The sequence below is a fragment of the Pyrgilauda ruficollis genome, unplaced genomic scaffold (assembly GCF_017590135.1).
Source record: "Pyrgilauda ruficollis isolate IOZ18807 unplaced genomic scaffold, ASM1759013v1 scaffold27, whole genome shotgun sequence".
Lineage (NCBI taxonomy): Eukaryota > Metazoa > Chordata > Aves > Passeriformes > Passeridae > Pyrgilauda > Pyrgilauda ruficollis.
Genome location: NW_024524044.1, coordinates 5,648,464 through 5,671,893, shown reverse-complemented (window position 1 = coordinate 5,671,893; position 23,430 = coordinate 5,648,464). Strand labels below are relative to the sequence as shown.

The window sequence follows — 23,430 nt, the reverse complement described above, 5'->3', positions numbered from 1 at the left end:
CCAGATATTCTAGTCTTCAAGTGTTTTTTTAGACTGAAATTTCCACAGAAATACATACACAGTGGGTTGAGTTCCCAGTTTCAAGGGAACTTTAGTAAACTGCTCCTTGCTGTTTATTTTCACTGACTTGTATCCTATTCTTTTGCCAAAGTGTATTTATCATCCATAATCACATTTCCCTTCTTTCACATCTACTTTTCCTGAGTTCATGGACTTTAAATGCCTACGTTTTTCATTTTGAAAAAAACATGGTATGACAGAAGCCTGTTTTCATTCTCTGCACGTACTCTTATTACTAATGGACCTATCTGTTTTTATTCCCTTGACACTACTTGCACGGTCATGCAATGGAACTGCTTCCTTCTCTCCCTCTCTTCTCTTCTGGGTCTGCAAAGCTACCACATGACAGCCACAGTCTTTCAGCCTAACACAGGGCTGAAGTAAAATCTTTATTTCAAAGGGAAAGCATATTTCTTAACAGTGGAAAGAAGGAGGAAGGAAAAAATAGGCATAAACCCCACCTTTCTGTTCAGTGCTGCTGCATTAAAGATCCAGAAAAAAAAAGGAAGTTTGTGAAACCATTTCAGCGAGAGACCTTTTTTTTTGACAAATGTACAGGAAACATTAATCTGAGGAGTTGAGGTTCTTTTATTTTACACCTAATACAATTCAAATTTAAAGGATTACTTGCACAAAAAAATAAACACATTTGGTATAAAAATTTATGTCACTTTAACACCTTTTTTTCTTCTTATGGCCCCCACCTTCCCTGGAGCAGAAACATATAAAGACTAATGGCACAAGTTTGTTGTATTCTACAGCATTTTTTGTTTTTACATACTCAAGTACCCTAAAGGACAACAGCCCGCTGTATACAAGAACCATTTTCTTCAGCCTGCTGAATTAAGTTTCATAAAGAACCAAAGCTATAAAGGCATTTTAAAAACCACTGTCTCTTTTTCCTTTCAGAAGCACTGATTTTTTGCACTATTAATATACATAGTGTTACGTAACAGCTCTTGAGTACAGTACATGCAGCAGAATATATCTGTTGTATATAAAACATACATTTAAAATCTTGACTTATCGGAATTTTTGGAAGATTGAGTACTTGTAGAATGCCCACTGCTTAGAGAAAATGGTTTGATAGTACAAATATCTGCATATGCTGGCCACTGGAACAATCCAAGGCTCACTGGAATAGTATCTGTAGCACATCAAGGTGCATAAATAATTTACCTACAATATTAAAACACAACTTAGCAAAACCAATAGTTCAAGATCTTATGAGTGCGGGCTGGAACTAGAAGATCTTTACGGTCCTTTCCAACCATACCATTCTATGATTGCTATGTTACTCTTCAGTGGTTGCAAGGAAGTGTGGTGAGAGTTGCCCCTCCCCTCCCAAGTCCTTTATAAAACCTTTATTATGCAATTTTTTCCAGATGAACAAAACTTATTTATGTCTACTGCCTCTTCTCTTCATTGCAGCTGTACACTGTGGACAGTACCACTTCCCTTTTGGTGCTTCTGTCAGTCCAACACATCCATAGTGGAACCACTCAATAGGGCACTAAAAAAAGAGTTCAAAGAGAAGGTTTGTGACTTGGGGTTTTTTTTCAAAATGTGTATCACAAATACAATTCTATGAAAATGAAACACGAAAGGATAGCGTATTCTGCATTTTACAAAAGTCACAGGACAAAACAAGGAAAGGCGAGGAACTGCAACATACACTCAGTACACTAAGAAAAATGATAAAAATTCTAGGAGTGATATATGGACTCACATTACAGAGCAAAATAAGTATGTTGTGCTTTGAAATAGTTTGACAAAGAAATCTTATCACTCACTTCTGTTTAAATGTAGTTATCTCAGTAAATACATGATTATATTCAACTGTTCTTTGAAAACTTTTTAATTTGAAAAGGACAACTCTTATTAGTAGTGAAATAGCTGAAAATTCACGGAAATACAGGATATTTTGAAGCAGGGCATTTCTTAACCTAGCAAAGGCTGCATGTTCCTAAAAGAACCTAAGCTGTGTGGAGATATGAGAAGTTTCCTGAAGGATAGTTCAAATCATATGCACTTTACTCTAAAAAACTCTACTCAAACTAAAAAAAATGCAACTCCAACAAGCAATAGTTATATGTGCAAGCTGCTCCTGAACCTTTTGAACTTTGTTACTTACATCTTGGTTATCACAGCCTACCATTTCACCATAGGACACCTAGTAAAATAAGAAAAAAACCCTTAGCAATTAACATTTTGAAAGGGCCAACATTCAAATTTCTTTCTTTGAGGAGTTTTTTCATTAATAGCAGTAACAACATTTTCATTTTACTTTTGTTACACAACCCAAACACCATAAGGTTTGTAGTGAACTGATTTTCCAAAATTGTTTATGCAAAAGAACATACATCTGCATATTTCAGATTGGATAAAAAACTAAATTCACTGCGACCCCCTCAATTTTTAATTTACTTATTCCTGCAGTCTCCATTGCCAGACTTAAAACTCTCCAAGGATATCACATTGCTAAAAAAACTGACTATTTTTAGCTTCAACAGTTTGTTATTCATATCACCAGTAAGTAAACAAAAACAGATCAGAAGAGTAAAAATATAGTTTTTTCAAAATTAGCATTCAGAGAAGGAAGTTCAGCTGCATCAAAACAGCAGCTGTAGTTGTATTTCAATTTGGAGGCCATCCTTACCTGATTACAAATACAGTAACGTGGCTCATTTGGATCATAGGTCCAATCAACCTGGCTATTAGAATCAGACTCTGGTATTACTGCTGTTTGCTGAGACAGTTCTTGTGCCAGCGCAGATGAAGAAGAACATGATGATAGAGAGGAAGAAGAAGATGATGATGAGGACTGCTGACTTGAGGATTTGTTGTTGTTTCTGAGGAAGAGTGAAAAAAAAAGGAAGAAAAGTGAATAGATGATTAATTTTCTGCCAAGTGAAAGAATCACTAAACAAGTACTTTGTTGACTCTGAACTACTGCAGTATGTAAATCCCAAAGCTATCATTCACCATCACATTTCATTCAGCCACTGCAAGCACTGGAATGCACCCACTGTATGCTCTTGGAAAAGGAAACGAGTCATAGCAGCTTACAAGCGCAGGATGTGCTGTTCTAATCAATGGAATTTAACAGCTCTAAACTGTCATGTGGCTTTAACAAATGCTTTTCTTCATAAAGTTTTCCATCAACAGCCTTGGTGTCAAGTCCTTATAAAAACTGTTACCAATAAAACAGGAATTTACATATAAATAATGTCATATGTCATGTACAATAGATAACTGTTTTGAAGATGACTGATTCTCTGTTAATCTCCGCTCAAGCATCAGCAATGACTCCATAGGAATGGTGCCAGAATAAAATTTCTCTGCTTTTGCTTATAGGTCAGACCTGACACTCAAGATATTCATAGATGAAAAATGCTTTTCAAATAGCATTATTGAGTTGTGAACACACACAAATTTGAATGAAGAAAAAAACTCAAGACAATTTAAAAGGATGGGCATTTTGAGACAAATTCTTTCAAGTACAAGTTCTGATTTGTTCAATGTGTTGTGACATTGTGTTGCTGAACATGTTTTAAAACTTCACTACAATCAGAAATGAAATTCATTTCCTGTTCTAGACCGTCAGTCATTAGGAAGTGTCATGTTTACTTGAAACTGTCATCAAACATCTCCAGATTATTTCAAAACCATCTACAAACCACTGGACAGTAATTCTCAACAACTGCTGTTAGATCAAATCTCTCCAAAACATGGAAAAGTGAGGGAAGAAACTTGATTGCATCTCAGATAAAAAAGCAAATCAGTAGAGTGAGTTTACTTAAAGAAAAAGAAGTGGGAGGACTAAAGAACACAGCCCTGCACAAAAAATGGCCAAGAGGCAGTAACTACCTTCTGCTGATTCCCCCCCACAGATATTAAATACAATGTATTTCTATTATGGCCCATGACCTTTTAAAAGAAAGCTCATCTGTCTTCAAAGTTATAATTGCAGTCAACAAGTAAGAAAACCTACTTGCTTTTTCTGCCACTTCGTGAATCTGTGGTTGATGAACTTAACGTCTGAGTTAATGTAGATGCCAGAGCTGATGATGAATATCCAGCTGAATCTCTGGACAATGAAAATTCTCTTCCAAGCTGAAAATCATTGTTCTTAAATGCTTCATAGCTGGCTTTTAGACTGGATGTTCGTCTTCCCTCCTTCATCTAAAAGGAATGCTGATACTGTATCAGATTACACAGTAAAGCTCCTACACAAGGCTGCTAACTGCTAATTATATGCACAGGTTCACTCATGACCTTGTTAATGAAATTATGTACAGAAAGCAGTTAAATGTGTGAGAACATCTTCCAGGAAAAGTCAGAAAACAAGCTGTCCCTTTAGGCAACCTATACAGGATGAAACTGTCACATATTAATAAAATCCTAGTATAAGAACTGAATCACATCAGCTGAAAGTGACCCTGGGAATTCAGAGTTTAAAAAAAAAAAAAAAAACCAGCAGTCACTAGCCTTTCTTCTTAATCATAAGCGGATGGCAGAATGACAAGAATATTCTGACATTACCTGTGCCGTGGCTTGCACTGCTTGAGCTGCTGCCATGGTAATTGCACCGGCCCCGGATCCTGAAGATAATGAGCCCAGGTTATATGATGCCAATGGTTGAGAAGAGTTTGTATTGTATGCATTGTTTGAAGAGGATGATGAATTACTGTTTCGACACCCTTGATGAATAGAACACATTTATGAAATTCAAAATGAAACTAAATTCCTTTGCATTTTAAGAAGAGTTATATGACAACCAGTGAAAGAGTAGGAACTCCGTTTACACATCAGAGCAGTCTAATCATTTGGAAAAAAGGTTTTAAAAGTAATTAGACACACCAGTATTTGTTTATGGCAAAAAAAAAAAAAAAGACGTTTGTTCCCTATCTATCCTCATGTGCAAGGAGTCCTTTCAGAATGACAGCTCTCACTATGATACTCAGCTATTGAAGAACAGATGCAGCTGCTACACATATGCCTATATTGAAACAATTCTCACCTCTATAATCATCAAGAAGAGGGTAAGAATGATTACACACCTATACTGTTTCTGAAGTAAAACTTTCAACAATCTTAATTCTAAAAACTATAGATCAGTTTTAATGCAACACAATTTCCAGGGTCATCTGCAGAATGACAGCTGCAGAATTTTATTTGCAGCCTCATGTGAAGTTTCTTCAAAAGAAAACTGAAAGAGACATGACTGAAATGACTTAAAACTGACTTAAAACATGAGTGAAGTAGTTGACTTACTCTAACTACTTAGTCTTTTATTTTCAGAAAAGAAACTATGAAACACCTTAATATTGAGAATACGCAGAAAGGTTTAGTTTTTTTTAGTCACTATATACAAGAAGACTTCTCTTTTGACACAGACAACACATGAAAAAAATTTATTTTCAGACCAACTCTTAAAAAAAAGGTGTGAAAATTCCTTTCTCTTACTTTGGAAATTGTTGTATGCATTTTCTTCCCAAAAATAATGCATTGATCTCTTATATTTCTATTACTAGCTGAACAAAACTGTACTGTTATCTTCCTCAAAGTGTAAATAAAAAGAAACAGCCATCATACAGCTGTTAAATGACAACAAAGCAGACACCCTTCATGGAAAACACAGATTAGAAATAATGTCTGCAACTTCTCATGTTTCAAGTGACTGAAAATCCCAGGGAAAGGAGTATCAGTCTCTGACTGAGGACTGGCTGAATGGCAGATCCCAGAAGGTCATTATTGATGGCACAGGGTCTAGAAATTCCACAAAGGAAAGTGCAGTGCACCTGGAGAGGAATAATCCCATACAACAGCACAGGCTGTGGGCTGACCGGCTGAAAAGCCACCCTGTGGAGAAGGACCTCAAGGTCCTGGTTGACAACAAATTGTCCCTGAGCCAGCAGTGTTCCCTAGGGGATAGATAAGAAGGCCAAGGGTGTCCTGGAGGTTGAGAGAGGTGATCCTGACCCTCCACTCAGCCCTAGCAAAGCTGCATCTGGAGTGCTGTGTCCTGTTCTGGGCTCCTCAGTACAAGAGACATGGAGTTCCTGGAGTGGGTCCAGTAGAATGAAAAAAAGATGATTAAGGTACTGGAGCACCTCCCTTATGAGGAAAGGCTGAGGGAGCTGAGCCTGTTCAGCCTTGAGAAAAGATGACTGAGAGGGGACCCCATCCCTGTCCGTGAGCATCTCAAGGGAGGGTATCAAGGGAATGGAGCCAGGCTCTGCTTGGTGGTGCCAAGCAGTGGGACAAGAGGCAACGGGCAGGACCTGATGCACAGGAAGCTCCACCTGAATATGAGGAAGAACTTCTGTGCAGGTGGCCACACACAGGACAGGTTGCATAGGAGCAAGTTGCCCAGAGAGGCAGTGGATGTGCTCTGGGATGACGCTGCTCGAGCAGGGAGGCTGCACCAGATGATCCACTGGGGTCCCTTCCAACCTCACCTATTCCATGATTCTGTGATTTCAGAAGACTAACTCACAAATATAATTAAGTTTCTCTTCTTCTGACTAAAAAGCAATGAAATGAAAGACAATTAGGATTACCTGGTGTGTTTTCTTTAGAAGCATCTGATGTCAGGGTAGATAGAAGAGCTTCAGATTTAAACTTCTTTTCAGGAACATGATCTGTTGTACCATGGTGAGAAGATGGATTGTGTTTCCTTTCTAAATGAAATAAATGAAGAGAAATGTAGAATCTATTCAGCTTGAAAGTCAAATTATGCTAGCACTTTCAACTAATTCCCACCAGCAAAACCTATTTCATTCTTGCCCTTCTTAACAGACATTACTAGTATTTATTATGCTTTGTTTTCTCCTTGCAATGATGAAGGGAAAAAAGTTCTGAACCATCTTTTTCCTCATACTACTCAACTAAAAAAAAAAAACCAAACCCCCCCCCCCCCAAAAAAAAAAACTAAAACCCCACATAAAAATTGGCTATCTTTATAAGTTTCAAATACTTACTCTCTACTGGAGTGTGAGAATGGGAGTGATGGTTATTCACAGGCTGTGCTGGTGTATCCAGCTCCAGAGACCCTAAGAGGGAGGTAAGAAGGACACAAAAATTGAGAGTTGGCACCATTTTAACTTTTACGTACTAAAGGGATCTTTAAATATTAACCAAATCACAATGCAGTTATATTTATTTTAATCAGAACAATTTTTGCTGGAGTTGAAACCCTTTCTACAGTACAACCAGGAACTAGTGAGATTAGTTCTCAAATAAAAATTGACAACTGCTACTGTCCAACTGTTGAAATCAAGAACTTAAAATCAAGGCAAATAAGAAGAACCAACAACACTGCCCTCACCAAGCTACTTAATCAAATGAGTTGCAGAATGGCTGCACCAAAAAGTACTGACAATCTACACCAGTATGAACTGAAGACTGAACAATGTAAACTGTATAAAAAAGGCACCTTGTCCCACTGAGTCTACCTTGTCATATTCAGTCAAAACTCAAGAAAACAGCAGTTTCATCTTTCAAGATGATTTAACATTCCAAAGAAAGGGCTGCAGATCATCATCCAGATTTTTTTTAACGTCCAAAATACATAGAGCAACAATACAAATAAAAACAAAACAAAAAAACCTCACAAAACCAACAAAACAACAATAAACCCCACCCCCATCCTCCCCCCCCCAAAAAAGGAAAAAGTCAGACAGGCATAAATCCAAGTATATGTCTAAGAATAACATCTATTGTAAGATGAGGCTAATCACAGTATAGGAGAGACTCTGACTCTGATAAATTTGGAACAATATACAATATTTTGTTCATCAATCTCTAACAAAAAGATTTTGAAGTAGTTGCAATACCTACCAACTTATTTATAGACAGAAGACAAAACAAGAAAGCAATTCACATTCATTTTTCAAAATCTGTTGCCTCAGCATTTCTTTACCTCTTCCAGTGCTTTCAAAAAGCACTGAAATACATGAGTAATACATAAATATTACAAAAGTTTAAATATAATTATTCTAGAAGAGGATCAAAGCATAAGGAGCTATTTTGGCTGAGAGGACTTCAATCACGTTATGAACTTGCCCAAAGGCTGCCCTCTGGTGGGACTTCAACCTCATGTATTTACTTACTCTGAAAGCCAAAAATGTTAAGTCTCCTACTTTTAGCTTTATTTAAAAACAAACAAGGAAACAAAACCCTCAAACCAAACAAACCTTTAAGATGTAACATGCAGTCTAGTGCTTCTCTATTTTGATTTCTTGAAATCCTATCTATCGACCTCTCCAAACACATAGTTCAACAGAAGGCAGCACCACATCCTAAAACCAATTGGTATTTAAACTAAACCAAACCAGTTCTTTTCTGCAATTGCTAGTTAATTAATAGCGTTTAATTTAGAGTTTTCTTATATTGTGCCTGTTATTTGTAATAGCAATTACAAATAAAATAGCCCCAAACTCCCAGCTTATACAACACAGCCACAAGTTCCAAGAAAGACTGCTTATTCCTAATATTCCCAACTGACTTAAGTCAATTTTCACTGTCTTTGGCTATGAAGACAGCCACTGCCTCCATAATCACAGTTACATCAACTTAGACATTTATCACATTCAAATTTGAATTTGATGTCTAAATGCTGATATGTACAGAAAAGACAGATTCTTCTACACCAAGCTGGTAAAAAAGCTGTAACTTTACATTTTTATTCACATTCTAATAACCAGCATGGTTATATTTAACATGCAGGTTTCTTACCTAAAATGCTTTTCCTTCACTGGCCCATTATAGAACAACCCATTATTGCCCCTTTAAAACAGAAAACCACCCAGTACATGCAAAACTAAAGTAATGACCCTCCTTGGTTTGCTGGCAATGAGTACAAGAAATGTTACCCTTGTAACTAGGTAGATGGCAAAAGTACTTGGCTGAATACCTACAACCATTAAAAACAGGTTTAAAGAATTATGTATCTTACTGTAACAATTCACAGGGACGACAGTTGTGTGAAAAAATTATTTTACTTACTCAAATGTATTTTGATTTCACTGGTATAAATTGAGGTTGAAACTAAAATTTGAGAGTGGTTTAAACTAAAATTTCAAAGTGGGTTAAAACATGGGTGAAAATACTGGCAGCTACTAACAAGTGTATGATCCTTTAATTCTGCAAATTGACAGTAAGTCTGTCAAGTTCTTAAAGAAAATCATGCATACTTACGTCTCTCTAATATTTCTGTAATTCCAGCATTATCTGCTTCAAGTTCCATTTTAAATTTAGCAAGTTCCTGGTCCAACTTTCTCAAATGACGGTCTACCTGTTTGTTAGACAAAGCAAAATAAATAGCACCCAATTCTGGAACATGAATATCTACATCCTTAATCTCATGCTTGCTAAGTATTTCCCTTCCAGCAATTTTGTGCCATGCAGCACTAAGCACAATAATGCACAGAAGGGATCTTCTTGGTCACTTCCATTTCCCTCTCTCAGCAGAGACACTGCTGTTAAAACCAAAATAGCATAGGGAAAGCTCCAAGACACTTCTTTTCAGAAATAAAGATGAAGAAGACTTGGAGGTGCTCTGGTTATGCAAACTTAAAGGGGAAGAGAAAGAACAGTACATGACATGGACTTCAGCAGAAATTCAGCTGCTCTGGGGAAATTGCAAGTTCTGAACTGAAACGTGTGCAATTTGTGTGCCACTATAAACACCAATAAATTTGGTGTGTACTGAGTCTCAACTGAAAGTGGAGACTCCCGTGTGATTCAGCAAAATATGACGTGCTCTTGGGCATTAAAAATTAATCAAAAAAAATTCTCAACTCACTATCGTGAAAAGAAACACTACATTCCAAATGCTTTCTACATTTGTAATCATACAGCAAAATTTACCCATCTTTATTAAAAACTGGGAGGCTTTTCCAGTTACCAGCTAAGCAAAAGAGAAGAGGCAGTTCCAACTTCTAGAACAAACTTTTGCCTAGCTGTAGTGAAACTAATGCAGTTGTTTTTGTCTTCTATATTTGAGTGCAGTCTGACTTGCATGTTCTGTTCTCTTGAGAAATGTAAAATAAATAAACTTTAAATCACGTGCCATCCCTCTCTGGGTCTGGCCATCCATCCAATTTTTTACCCAATGAACAATGCACCTGCCCAAGGCATGAGCAGCCAGTTTCTCCAGAAGAGTGCTGTAGGAAACAGTGTCAAAGGCTTTACTAAAAGTCCAGGTAGGCAACATCCACAGCCTTTCCCTCATGTACTAAGTAGGTCACTTCAATATTGAAGATCAGGTCAGTCAAGCAAGACCACCTTTCCTAAACCTACGTGCCTGGGCCTGATCCCCTGGTTGTCCTGCTTGTGCTGTGTCATGACACTCAGGATGATCTGCTCAATGACCTTCCCCAGCACTGAAGTCAGGCTGGCAGGCCCTCACTTCCCTAGATGCTCTTTCTGACCCTTGTTGTACATGGACATTACATTGCTAATTTCCAGCCAACTGGGACCTCTGGTAAACACCCAAAAGTGGCTCAGTGACCTTTTCCACCATCTCCCTCAGTGGGGAGGATCCCATCACAGCCCTAGACTTGTGTGTGCCTAAGTGGCACAGCAGGTTGCTGACCTCCCTTGAGTTATGGGGAATTCATTCTGCTCCCCACTCACTTCTTGCAGCTCAGGGGGCTGGGTACCCTGAGAACAACAGATCTTGTTATTAAATATTGCAGCAATGAAGGCCATTAAGTATCTCTGCCTTTTCTTCATCCTCCATCACTATGTTTACCTCTGTATCCAGTAAAGGATGGGTATTTTCCACAGCCCTTCTTTTACTGCTGATATATTTTTAAAAACATTTTTTGTATTTCACAGAAGTAACCAGACAAAGTTTGACCTGGGCTTTGGCCCTTGTAATTATTTCCCCACATAACCTCATGAAATCCTTGTAGTCCTCTCGAGTTGCCTGCCCATTCTTCCCAAGGTGATATACTCTTTTTTTCCCCCCCAAATTAAAGAGAAGCCAAAGCTCTGTATTTAGCCAGGCTGGTCTTCTTCCTTGCTGGCTTCTCTTTTGGGGATGGGCCGCTCCTATACATTTAAGATTTTCTTCCGGAAGAATGTCCAGCCTTCCTAGACTCCTGGGATCACATTGCATCCCTTGTGATGCCTAGATCCTGGCATCTCAAGGGATTCTCTCAACCAGTCTCCTAAACAGGCTGAAACCATGAATTAAAATCTTATGATTTCTAATTCTATTTCTCTGTTTTATATTTAAGTGACACTTACTACCCAAAATTCTTAAAACTCAATAAAATATTAAATGTTTCTTTCACCAGCAAAGCATCTGTATGCAGACAACATAAAAGTACTGCACACTGCAGCACGACTGCAGTGCTTATCAAAATGCTTAAACTTCTTAGGGCACAAATTTAGGTGATTCACCACAAGTCTTGTATCCACTTACCAGATCATATATTTGATTAGCCAGTTGCACTTTTTCATCTGCATCTTCCAAAGCCTTATAATAATCCTGTTATGAAGAGAATATTTTTTAAAATATGAATGTAACAGAATTCATTTCAGTAAGTTTAAGCTGCTGTTATGAAGCACAAAATATAAGTCAAAATGACAAATTTAAGTCAGTTTTCAGAAAGACTGAAATTTTACTGTAAACAACAATCATCTGAATTTTAAATGAGAGATATTATTTATATCAATTTATTTTCCCTGTGTTAGAAAAAGCCAAATTACAAGAAGGAGACACCTCCTACTAGAGTGATATTTAGATTTCTGCAAGAAATGCTACAAGAAATTAAACAATCTTGGGTTTATTTTATATTACACAGCATCATGTCATGGACTTAAGAGGGTGTCTTTTATTTCAGAACCACAACAAATCCTTCTGCTCTTAAAAATGATGCTGAAGTACTCTGTAGGGAGGCCTTTCCAGCACTCTAGTTAAACAGATAATATTGTATATAATTTAAATTACTTTAAAGTAAGTTCCTCTAACTCATAAGTGCATTCGAAATAATTTGAATAAAACAATCCAAAAGCCTCCTCTAATCAATGAAAATTCACAGACAAAAATTTATTTTAAAAAAGGTATGTTTTCAAATGCTTTTACTTTAGATTTGAACAGATTTTACTGCCTTTTAATTCTCAATTTCCACTGAATAGTATCTTCCATGAAAACTACTTGAAATTTTGATTCAACTAAAGTCAACAGAAAATTTTTGATTTATTCTAGTGGAGTCAGAGCTCTGACCTTTTTCTTTTTTAGAATTTAAAAACCTATTTGCATTAATTAAAGAAGAAAACAACCCTTACCCAAATTATCAGCTGAAGTAGCCTCTGTAGGAGACTACAAAGGAATTTCTCCTGACAAAATGATGGACTACATTGCTAAAAATACCATCACCAATGTTCAAGTACGGAAGGATAACACAAAACACATTAATATTCATGTTCTTACTCCTCCCTTTCTCAAGCTAAATAGACCATATGTATAATATGTAGAAGGACATAGGCAGAAAACCACAGGAAATGCTGAATCTAAGCTTGAAAAATGTCCTCTAAAAGAAAGGACAACTTCATGTCACACAAAGAAAAATAAAAAATCTGAGCTCAAATTTTAGTACCAGGCTTCCTCACCATTTCAGGATTACACTTTTTTAAATGCTAGCAAGTGCTCAGTAAAACTTCAGAGAAATTCTTGATCAAAGAAACCTTTCACTCACTTTTCTCCTCCAAGGTAAGTTCCATCCACCTCTATGAAAGCCCAAGGGAAGGCACAGTTCTGAACACTTAAATCTCCCATCAATCATAAACTATTTTTTCCTAAGGTTGTCTTAGTTTGCAAAAGAAAAATCTGACCCACTCTTACGATATCCTTACTTTTTTGATTGATGTCATTTGTTCTTCTCTCCATTCAGGTTTGTTTTTCTTTGCATTCATAAAAAATTCATTTACCCTCTGCTCAAGCTGATCCATTGCATCTGTAGCACAGGAAAAGAGTGAGACAAATGTTATTTTCTCATGTACATAAACATTAGAAAATAAGGGGAAATTTTTTTCTCAAACAAAGTTGACAGGACTGAGGTGCAAACTATTAGAGAGGAAAAAAAAAGAAAAAACCAAAACAACCAAGCAACAGTGGACAGCGGAGGGAAATATTTACCTTAATTTCCAAGAAGCAGAATTGCATTCTGGTAGGATTCTCATCAAGGTTCTTGTGCTCTCCAGCATGGGACAGGCAGGACTCCAAGTTCTAAAGGTTTTTTGTCCCTAAGAGCAGTGGTAGTGACTTAAAGCACGACCCAAACTCCTCACCCAGGGCTCTAGACTGCTGACTTTGGAACATTCTAGCCAGTTACAAACTGAGCAGGAAACAAAATGTTCTCCTAAGAGAAACAGTCAAATACAAAACCAAATAATTGAAAAAAATTAGTGTCTGAAAAAGGTAGACCAACTGAAGAGCAAAGTCACTGCCTTTAAGTCCAGGGCCTCTCCACTGTTTGCTAGGAAGGGTCAGGGCAAATTGAAAGTGCTCACAAATTATTCCCTCCACCCCCAGAGGAGTAAATGCACTGATGAACTATTATTTGGACAGGATTCTCACTTTCATGAAGTTGAGAAATATCATAAGGGGGAAAAAATAAAACCACCCATTTTCTAACATTAACTATCTCCAGAAAGGAAAATGTCAACCACAAGCTATTTTTTTCATTGTTTATTGAGACAGGAACAGGGATTCCCTTCCCTATCCCCTCCACCCTTCTCCCACTGAGATTACTATTTCAACAGCTGGACACTTGTGCACTCAACAGCTTGCACATTTCCAAAAACATGCAGCTGCCTCAGTCAAACTAGCTTGGAGCTTGGACAGCCTTGCTAGCGTCAGGATAGATAACAGTACTGAAGTTTTTTTCCCAGCATTCTCAGTGACATTGCCCAGCTATCAGTTTTAAATTAAATGTGACAATGCACAAATCACCTACAAACTTCAGGCTCTGGGTGCAGAACACCTAAGACACTTTCCAGAAACCACCATTAAAACTGGATCACATTTTGCCAAAACAAAATGCAAATTAATTAATCAGTTCAAAAAGCTCATTAAACCCTAAAGTATGATTTACTCTGAGAATCCAAGAGGCCAAGGTTTTTCCCAACTCTGTGAAAATTCACAGCTAGAACTGTTTATATAAATAACCAAAAATCATTCATACGCAATGATCAAAAATATAAATAAATTTTCTTTTTAGTGGGAACATTACGGATCAAACCCAACAGAATCTAACAACTGACTGGACAGAGCACTATTAATCCCAAGCCATAACTGTTGTGACTTAAGTTCACATCAATTCTATTTAGACCCAGACTAACAAAGTAGTGAACAGTTCTGGAGTAAAACAGGCTAAAAAATGAGCATTTTCCACTTGCACCAGGTAGAGACTGTTAAGAAGCCAGAGAGGCAAGCAAGAAGCACACACTCTGTAAGGAGGCTTCTAAAATCTTTGCTCTTTGACCGAATGACTCTATTTGGTCCAAAAAGCCAAAAGACAAAATGTTCTATCTCCTATTCTCTGAGCACAAACACCTTAACTGTTATTCTAGTGGCTCCATAAAGAAGAAATGATAAAAAAGTATCTTCCCTCTTCACTTTTTATTGAGGACATGTTATCAGCCTGTGTGAACTGCCTAGGGGAAAATTTCCACAGAAACCTGGTCTCTCCTGAAAGAGCAGAAAAGGCAAAGCCAAGTTCAGGTCAGATCTGTCAATTATATGGAAAGTTCTCTCTGCTACACTCAAGTTCATCCATTTTTTCTTGTGATTCTATATTCTGAGATACTAATTTCTTAGATCAAATTTCTCAAGAGTTGCCAAAACTATGAGAACAGTCTTTTTTCCAGATATTGACATTTTACCACGAAATCCTGATAATCCATGATTTTAACTTAAACAGAGAAACACATTTTATGCTTCATGTGGAGCTCAGTTAAAGCTCAAGAGTCAAGTCCCAACTCAGACAACCTTTGCTTTTTCCACAGCAATCTTATCAGAATATACAGCAGATAGATCTGGTTTATTGTTTCTTCCAACTACAAACAGCAGAACCTGCCTCATTAGGAGTCAATGTGGTCCAAACAGGACAAAATACAAAGTCAACAATGACACTAAAGGAGAACAGCAGAGATATCTCTTAGATTTCTAGGACAGCATCACTCTTCAAAGTACTGCTTTCAAGTACTTCTCAGACACCACACAACCTCCAGGTTTGCATGTAGTGTTCATCGTGCAGCTGGGCAAGTGATGCTGAAGAGGTGCTAGCCCAGAAGTTTCATAAATATCTTTGGATACCCTGCCAATCACTGCACAATAATTACAGAAGTACCAAGGTGTGAGAAATTTTTTCTCTACACTTAAGGCTGGTCCTAGTATACAATATTCACTGTCATTTACTACTTCCAGTAATACAACATGGAATGTTATTTGTCATTTTCAGTTAAAGCAGAGGAAATTACAAACTGCTGTCTTGACACTGCTAGCTGCCTCAAGTTCTCAAGCACACCTAAAAAACCCCTACTATTTTCTTTGCCTTCTTATGGAACACAAGTAAAATTTGTGAACTTATTCCAAACTATCCAAGTCAGGGCTCACCTCCCTCATGCTCCCTGGAGATAGCAACTTCAGTGGTGCTATGTACCAGAAGGAGCCATGACAGTTCCCACAACTTTAAGCACTGAACCCAAGACAACATTTAGGTGATAATATACCAAATAAAATCCTATATTTGGTATAGACAATTCTACATGTGTCAATAAGGCCTGTTAAACAGACCTGCTGGGTGCACTGAAGTAAATATTCAATGGAAAGCACTTTAAAGTATTAGAGAACTGCTCCCACTTAGTACTGCATTTTGTATTCCCAAACAGTATTCCCTTGTCACTTCAATCTCTTTCTCTCATTCCCCTTTAAAATAACCTGGCCCTTCCATATTGATGACTACTCTCATCTTTTGTGCAGTAGCAGTTTCATTAATGAATACTTTGGATCACAGTTATAGATAACCATATTAATTGTGTGTTAAATGACTGCAACAGCTACCCAGAGTGTTACAGGACACCTAAGTCCCAGAGGAGATTGCATTAAAAAAGATTAAATGGCAATGCGACCTGAAAACAGCCTAAGGCAGTGCATTACATCAGGATATAAGCAGAGATACAAAAATGATCTACAAAGAAACCTGAAGTGTATTTATATTTTGTACAAAATACATATTTATACAAAAGTAGGCATTTATATAAAATAGAATTTGTATAAAACCGGAAGTATAAAGTGTATTTGGTTGCATGTCAGCTAGGGCACAAAGGGCCGAGCAAACGGCACCTTCCCATGTTATTATTAGGGAGCTGGCTGGAAAGTTTCAGGGAGAGCATGCCGCTGCCTGCTGGAAGGAGTGGGACATAACTCATGTTCCAAACCACCATCACTGCTCTTAGGGATCAAAAATCTAAAGAGTTTGGGACGTGCCACGGAAAATGCCTTTGGGAGCAGCACAAGCCCAGAAGGCAGCTCGGCCAGGGCCCTCCTTGCGGCGCGGCGCGGCGCGGCGGGCGGGGCCGTAGGGCGGGCCGGGGGCTGCCGCCACAGCGCCAGAGCGTGCGCCCGCCCCTCGCCTGGCGCGGCGCTCGGCACTCACCGCCCGCGGGAGACGACGAGACGCCCCCGGGCCGAGCGGCGCTGCGGAGAGCCGGGGCAGGGCGGGGGCGGGGGCGCGACCGCCCCGGGGCAGCGCGGGAGAGCGGGCGGAGCTGCTGCCGCGGGCCGGAGCGGCGCCGCTTCGCCTCCTTCCTTCCTCCCCTGCTCGGCCTTCCCGCCCGTGCCGGCCTGCGGCGGGGGCGCGGCGGTGGGGCCGGTGCCCGCGGGGCGGAGCGCGGCGGGCGCGGAGGGGGCGGGCGGAGGCGGAGGGGCGGGACTCACGTACTCTGCACCTGCAGGTCCATCTCGCGCATCTCGGTGAACCTGTCGCGCAGATCCATGGGAAGCTGCTCGATCACTGCGGGGACACGGGGGAGCGGGAGAGAGGGGGGAGGGAGGGAGCCAGTCAGTCACTCGCTGCCGTGGGGGAGGGGGGGCGCCGCCTCCTCGCCGCGGCTTCCCCCGGCTTCCCCGCACCGGCCGTGCCCGGCCGCCCGGCGCCCCCGCCGCGCACACACTCACTCTCCAGATAGTCCTCCAGGTACAGCATGGCGGCGGCCGGGCCCGCGCCCAGGGGCTGCTCGAGAGCGGGCGCTCGTCCCTTCCAATATGGCGCCGCCGCCAACAACACCAGCGCCTCGACTCAGCGAAAACAACATTGGCGGCGGACGGCGCTCGCCGCGGCCGCGCCGCGATTGGCTGCTCGCGCCGCTGACGCACCCGCGGCCAGCGCTCTGCCGCGCGGCCTCACGGGAAGCGTAGTCTGTGCCGGGCGAGCTGGGGCGAGGCTGTGCGTCCTGCCCCGCGCTGCCGTTCCGGCTGGTCCGCGGTCATTCCCGCGATCCTGGGAGCATTCCCGCGGTCCGGGGCCATTCCCACGATCCTTAGGGCATTCCCGCCTCACAGGACCCGCAGAACTCTTCTCCGGGAGCAGCTTTCGGCCCTCCGGAGCGTCCGCCGCGCGACCGCAGCGCCGCAAGTGCGGCGAGCAGGAAGGGAAAACTTGCAGCTTCTTGGCCAGTCTCGAGGCTTTTGTTTGTCCGGTGTTGTTCTAAATGCTCGCAGCCGGCAGTAGTGCATTAAAAGCGTAAGAAACGGCAAATGTAATGAAAATGCTTCAGTCCGTGAACTCTCACGGCGCAAGGTAAAAAAGCTGCTCCGTTCAGCACAGGTCACGGGTACGGACAGCCTCAGGAGGGGAGAAACGTGCCCTTTGGGATTGCTGATCAGAGTGTAACACCAAAACCGGCTGACAGCAGCGATTGCCATCCCGTTACAATACTCCTTGCAGTGATTCGCTTTCACGTGTTTGGAACTGGGTTTTTTCACACAGTTTTGTTCCCCCAAATAGTCTTTTTCATCTGTCTTCTACTGCTGTTATTTACTGCTTTAAGCATGGACTGATGGATTTATCCAGACGTGTTTTTTGCCCAGGGAAAGAAAATTTTGGGGCTTGCATGATGCCAGGTGTAAGTATAGGAGCATAAGAATTGTGGTAGCAGATCAAGTTTGCTCTCTGCTCTTTTGTTTACTTATTGTGCTTTTTTGTTTCCGCGTCTTTATCTGTGCCCGATGTATCCAAGCAAAAAGGAAACATATGATTAAGCCAAGTATGAGTAAAACTTGCATGGGATGTTTTTGAGGTTCAAGACCAATGGAAAGTGGTACTTTTCTGTGTCTGAAGTTCGTGTATTGTGAGTAGTTAGTTAAAGATGACTGAATTTTGGGAGGTAAGGCATACTTTTTGTATATAGCCTTTATGAAGACCGATGGTAGTAATGTGTTGGATACATTACTGAGGGGTACATTGCAAGCATGCTGAGGGGTTTTAATTCCTTTGTCAATAAAGATGGGGGAGAATGAAAAAGGTGTAACAACAAACTCAATAATTTACAACTTTGTGAAAAAAGCGCTGCGTCAGTGTGGTTACTTTCCATACTCACTCCATCATCAGCCATGTACTCTGCACTGCCAAACCAGAAATATCAACTACTCTCATACATAGAAATGAGAATAGATTTCAGATGGTCATTAAGCTCAGTTAGCCTTAGTGGAAATAATCTCTATTTTATTGCTTATACAGATCTCATTCCTGTAGAACTTCTGACTAGTGTGAGCATAACAGTATTTTTAGAGTTTTGTGTGGGGAAATTGCTTGGCCCAGTTTGGTATGTAAGACACAAGATTGACCCTTTGTGGGAAGGTAAATGACTGCACTTAGTGAGTGAAAGGGTTTGATGCAGCAAGAGAACTTAGTCCATGCAAAAGCACAGCAAAGTAATGACATCTATATTCATTAGGAGAAAAGTTAGGTGAATTTAGGGGAAATCTGAATTGATGGCTTCATTTTCTTTTATGCTTAGTTGCAGCTTTAATGATTCTTAAAGAAAAAAAAAAAACTAGACTTGTTTGGGAGCACATTTTATGCAGCTGAAGTCTAAGAACAATACTGTAAACAAAGACATCACAATTAGAACCACAACTGAAATACATGGTCGTAGATTAAGTCCGTACCATTTGCCTCATGACCAAAATCCCAGGACAGCACAGACATTGGGACATTGTGACTTCTACTCATCTTTGCAAGCTTGGGGATAGCTAGCAAAATTCTCAATGAGGCCTATTGTGCCAGGGTATTTTATGTGTGTTGCGGTGCCCAGACCAAAGAGACCAAGGAACACAGCTCTTGGGGCTGTGTCTCAGCCGTGTCCATTAGTAATGGCATGTGCCCTGTGCCTGTCAGTGAAACAGGAAAAGGAATCAGAATGACAAAGTACTAGTGGGGCTGGCTGCTGTCTGCGAGTTCAGAGTTCCCCCTGTTTATGTGTAGTGGTTTATTGTAATGTGAGAGTCTTTTACAGAAATAGAGACCTGCTCAGAAAACTGTTTGCTGTAATGCTTACTTACATGCCTTACAGTAAGGGATGGCAGGGGATTGTGAGGTACACTACAAAGGAAAATGCAATTCAATGTATTCACTGTCTATTGAAAAGAAAACATGAACTTATTTATCTACCTGTAGTCTTCTTTAGTATTTTTTAGACAAATGAAGAAGCTCGTATTTTTCATTTCTGCCCATATTAATTCATGCTGTATAATCAAATGACTAGCCACACCATCTTCAGTAGGATTGTTTCTGTAAGTGCTGTTTATCATGACATACCAGTGGCACTGAGTTTAAGCTGACATTTAAGAAGTGATAAGCCAAAAGACCATAAAAAAGAAACTGTTTTTACAATAGAAAACTTCCTGTTGTTTATAAATGCAAAGAATTAACTCTATTGATTAACTCAACTTTTAGAACAACCTAATTAGAACAGCTCCCGATAAGGAAACAGGGATTAATGACTGTTTATTGGAATGCAAATACAGTGAAAAAGAACTAAACACCAGCTGTGAACTCAAGGTAGAAAATTCAATTTGTGAATTACAATCAACATTGCTCAAAAAAAAACTCCTTTGCAACTACAGAGCTGCTTAGCACAGGAAGCGAAGGGAGGCCACAGGAGCTGCTGTTTTCTCCTGTTTATACAATGTTATTAATGTTGATGGCTTTTCTCCAGCAAACGTTTCACATAAATCATGTTTCCTCACTGTGACGGAGTGATGGCACAAAGGAATATTACAGATGCTCTGTGATCTACCTAAAGCTAATTGCCTTCCTAGGTTTCATTAGTTTTCAACTGACAGGGAAAAAAAAGCTGAAACGTAAATTTATGTTCTGATGTGCGCTTCTCAGATGGGGGTTAAGATTTTCAAATCTCCCTCTCCTGTACTTACCCATTCCATATCTCTGCAATGCCCTTTTTCTATTCTAATTGCTTCTATCTATTCCCATGTGTAGAGCTGTTTGACACATCTAAGTCTGTCATTTCCATCTTTGTGTTGTAGCTGCTGTCTATCTGTTGATGCGTCCCTTTCCTTCTTCCTTCCAAATCCATTCTGTCTTCTGAGCTGTTTGATTGCTGGAGCTTTCTGTACCTGTTCAGGACTGTCACAGTTCCATATTTACTTCAGTACTCTGATTTTTAGCTCTTGTCTAATACAGCGTTTCTGTACTTACAGTCCTTATGTTTTGTTTCTTTGTTTTTAAGAAGGACACATTTCTAATGATGTTATTTGAAAAAATCAGGAAAGACGTACCTAGCCCATGATTGTTATTCCAGGTCTCAGCTACTGCTGGTAGGTTCCTGTGCTTTGGTTTCTCACAAGGGAGCCTCCCTGCCTCTGGCACACAGAGGTTGCAGATGTACATCTGTGTGTTTCTCAGGGCTCTCACAGAAGAACTTCCAGCGTGACAGCTGAGTGGCATCCACCAGAGCCTACATAAAACTGCAAGCCTGGGTAGCTCTTAAACTACCAGAAAGGAGCAGTTTGCTTTTCTTTGGCACCTGCTGCTGCTGCACTCCAGCAGTCCTGCGTGGCAGGCCAGAATCCATTCACCACGGTGCGCTGCTGCGAGCGTGTGTTGTGGATCGCAGCGTTCCCAGCAGTTCTGGCTGCCGTCGTCAGTGTTAGGCCTGCTGGTCTCCTCACATGCTTTCAACTGTTTTATTGTAATTCATCCTCACATCCTGTTTGTTGCCTGCTATTTTTCTGCTGTTGCAGCTGTTTTTTCCATTCTTTCCAGTCCACCCAGTTTTGCAGTCCAGCTGTCCCTCCCAGCTGCCATGGACTCCACCATCTCCCAAATTCCTCCCTTTCTGCTGCTGCAGGGGCATCACCCACAGCCTCACTCTCCCTCTGCAGGAAATAACTATCATTCCTGCTCTACTGCACACCATGGCTATTGGAGGACATTAGTTAAATAACTGAATTGTCTTGAGACTGAGCACAATGTAAGGATTGCAGCATGATTGTATTTCTTCTGAGCAATCAACTTTGTGTAATGGCAAACTCCATCCAAAGCTGGATCCTAGGAAAAAGCTGTGTCAGAGTTTTAAGTACATAATGTTACTCTGGTCTAGTGCAGCACTATGCAGGAGCTTCACACTTCTGTGAAATAGTCCCTCAGAAGGGAAAGTTTGGCCCAGGAATATTGTGTCTGGATGGTAATCTCTCTTGAGAAATCAGTTTCCTTTTCTGCTGATTACAAACTCTTGCATTCTGAGATTCACATTCCTGTTTCTGGAAGAAAATCCATGACCCCAGATAATTAATTTGCTTTAACAGTCAACAGGAAAATGGAGCTGCCATTTATCTTTCAGCTTGACTTTGTGTACAGACTCAAGCAATTATATCTCCATCTTTTAGTTAATTTTATCTGCTACAGACTCAGTTAAATTTGCTTGCAGATTTCAGTTATTTCCTGAAAATCTGCAGGATATGAGCAATTGCTGTTTATATATTAATCACTGAAATGTTTTATCCTGACTTCCTAAGGAAATAAAGCTTACATGAGCAATCCATATGTTTGTGTGAATATTTCTTTATCTGTTTTTTCATTCTGCCCTGTCTCTATAGAATGGACTAATTTCAGCCTAACTGAAAAAAAAAGTTGTTCTTTTAGAGATTAATTGTGTACTTATTAGATGCTTGCCTGCTGCCAATAGTTTTGAATTTTTTTCTCTCTTTCACTGAGGAGAAGATTGCAATATGAACCTTCCATGTATTAGACTCAATAAAATCTACTCAAAAGCAATGAGCACCCAAACCATAAAAAAAATCTTCTGCTGATGAACATAACTTATGCACAAGGAACCAACATAAGTAGGTTTGGTGCTCACAGAATGTCCAGGTTTGTTTGCTTGATTTTCTTGCCATCCTGGATACTGGACCATGTGGCAGTAAGTAGGAAAGTGATTATCTTAATGATTACTTAAACATTTTAAGTAAAATTTGACACTTCAAATGCCTTTAACTATTTATCTGTAATGAAAGACATTTTATACCTTTTTCTTTTCAGATCTATACATGTATTTCTAATATGAGGCCAGGACATGCTTGTGCCTGGAATTGGCTCATATCTACTAGTTTCCATCAAGAAATGCTATAAATTTCTGGTATGCCATGAATGGCACAGAAGAGTGTGGGATATGATGCCATCTATGCCCTGTGCTGATCAGAAGATGTATCCTCTGAGAATTGAGGTCTACAGATGGAGCAGGTAAAAAAATAAAAGAGCTGAACAGTCTTGTGCTCAGAGCACATATCTAGGAGATGACAATGCAATTGTATTACTCTCCACTCAAATTCATGCTCTCGTAGCCTTCTTTGTCACTGAAGGGAATTCACAGAAGTTGAAAGTGGCAGCAGGGGAAGGAAGTAACAGAAATTTGCCAAAATAATGGCATTATGACTGACTGAAGTAGCACAGCTGACCCAGGAGAGGATGCAGACTTTGAGAGCAGGCATGAATCTTCACTGCCTCTGGGCTTACACTGTCAGACACCTGAGTATAATCCAGGAATCATCTCTTTCATAGTTTCAAGAGCTGTGCAGAGACTGAGGCACTCAAGAAACTGGAGTTCAGACTCAGAGGATTTACAGGAAGGACAGTCCTGACAGAAGGCAAATACCCTCACTTTTTACCAGGGAGAGAAGATGTACTGCAATTTAGCATAAGAATGAGTCTACCTCTTTGGTTTGATAATGTAAGGCAAAACTTGGGGAAAAAAGGGAGAACAAGTGAGTTCCTTGAAAATTACCATATGTTTTCAAGGTGGTAATAACATTGTAGCTGTGATACTTTC

General features: G+C 40.1%; 1 protein-coding gene and 1 long non-coding RNA gene across 6 annotated transcripts; one reads left to right on the top strand and one right to left on the bottom strand.

Moving 5' to 3' along the window:
- Positions 1 to 630: 630 nt before the first annotated feature.
- Positions 631 to 17,427, bottom strand: ING3 (inhibitor of growth family member 3). 5 transcript variants are annotated; one of them, XM_041471457.1, is made up of 13 exons: positions 17,261 to 17,325; positions 17,025 to 17,096; positions 13,217 to 13,439; positions 12,934 to 13,034; positions 11,501 to 11,566; positions 9,265 to 9,361; positions 7,047 to 7,118; positions 6,627 to 6,746; positions 4,606 to 4,763; positions 4,055 to 4,245; positions 2,720 to 2,912; positions 2,195 to 2,233; positions 631 to 1,573 (listed from the first exon to the last, which is right to left on the bottom strand). In XM_041471457.1, exons 4-13 carry the CDS (start codon positions 13,027 to 13,029, stop codon positions 1,457 to 1,459), a joined length of 1,149 nt encoding a protein of 382 aa, XP_041327391.1. In that variant the 5' UTR covers positions 13,030 to 13,034; positions 13,217 to 13,439; positions 17,025 to 17,096; positions 17,261 to 17,325; the 3' UTR covers positions 631 to 1,456. The 5 variants fall into 5 exon arrangements, with proteins under 5 accessions (XP_041327391.1, XP_041327392.1, XP_041327389.1 ...); XM_041471458.1 differs by having other exon boundaries at positions 13,217 to 13,323; positions 17,261 to 17,319; XM_041471455.1 differs by lacking the exon at positions 13,217 to 13,439 and having other exon boundaries at positions 4,606 to 4,664; positions 17,261 to 17,427.
- Positions 17,428 to 18,084: 657 nt separating this feature from the next.
- On the top strand, positions 18,085 to 22,144 carry LOC121355766. The gene is made up of 2 exons (XR_005955462.1): positions 18,085 to 18,207; positions 20,905 to 22,144. It is a non-coding gene; the product is annotated as an uncharacterized LOC121355766 (long non-coding RNA).
- The last annotated feature ends 1,286 nt before the right edge of the window (positions 22,145 to 23,430 follow it).

Coding starts and splice junctions, on each gene's coding strand:
- ING3 (XM_041471453.1), bottom strand. CDS start 17,288: ATGCTGTACCTGGAGGACTATCTGGAGA. Junction 7,119..9,264: donor TACAGAAATATTAGAGAGAC/GTAAGTATGCAT, acceptor CCTCCCTCTTAG/GGTCTCTGGAGCTGGATACA. Junction 4,246..4,605: donor CAGTGCAAGCCACGGCACAG/GTAATGTCAGAA, acceptor CATTCCTTTTAG/ATGAAGGAGGGAAGACGAAC.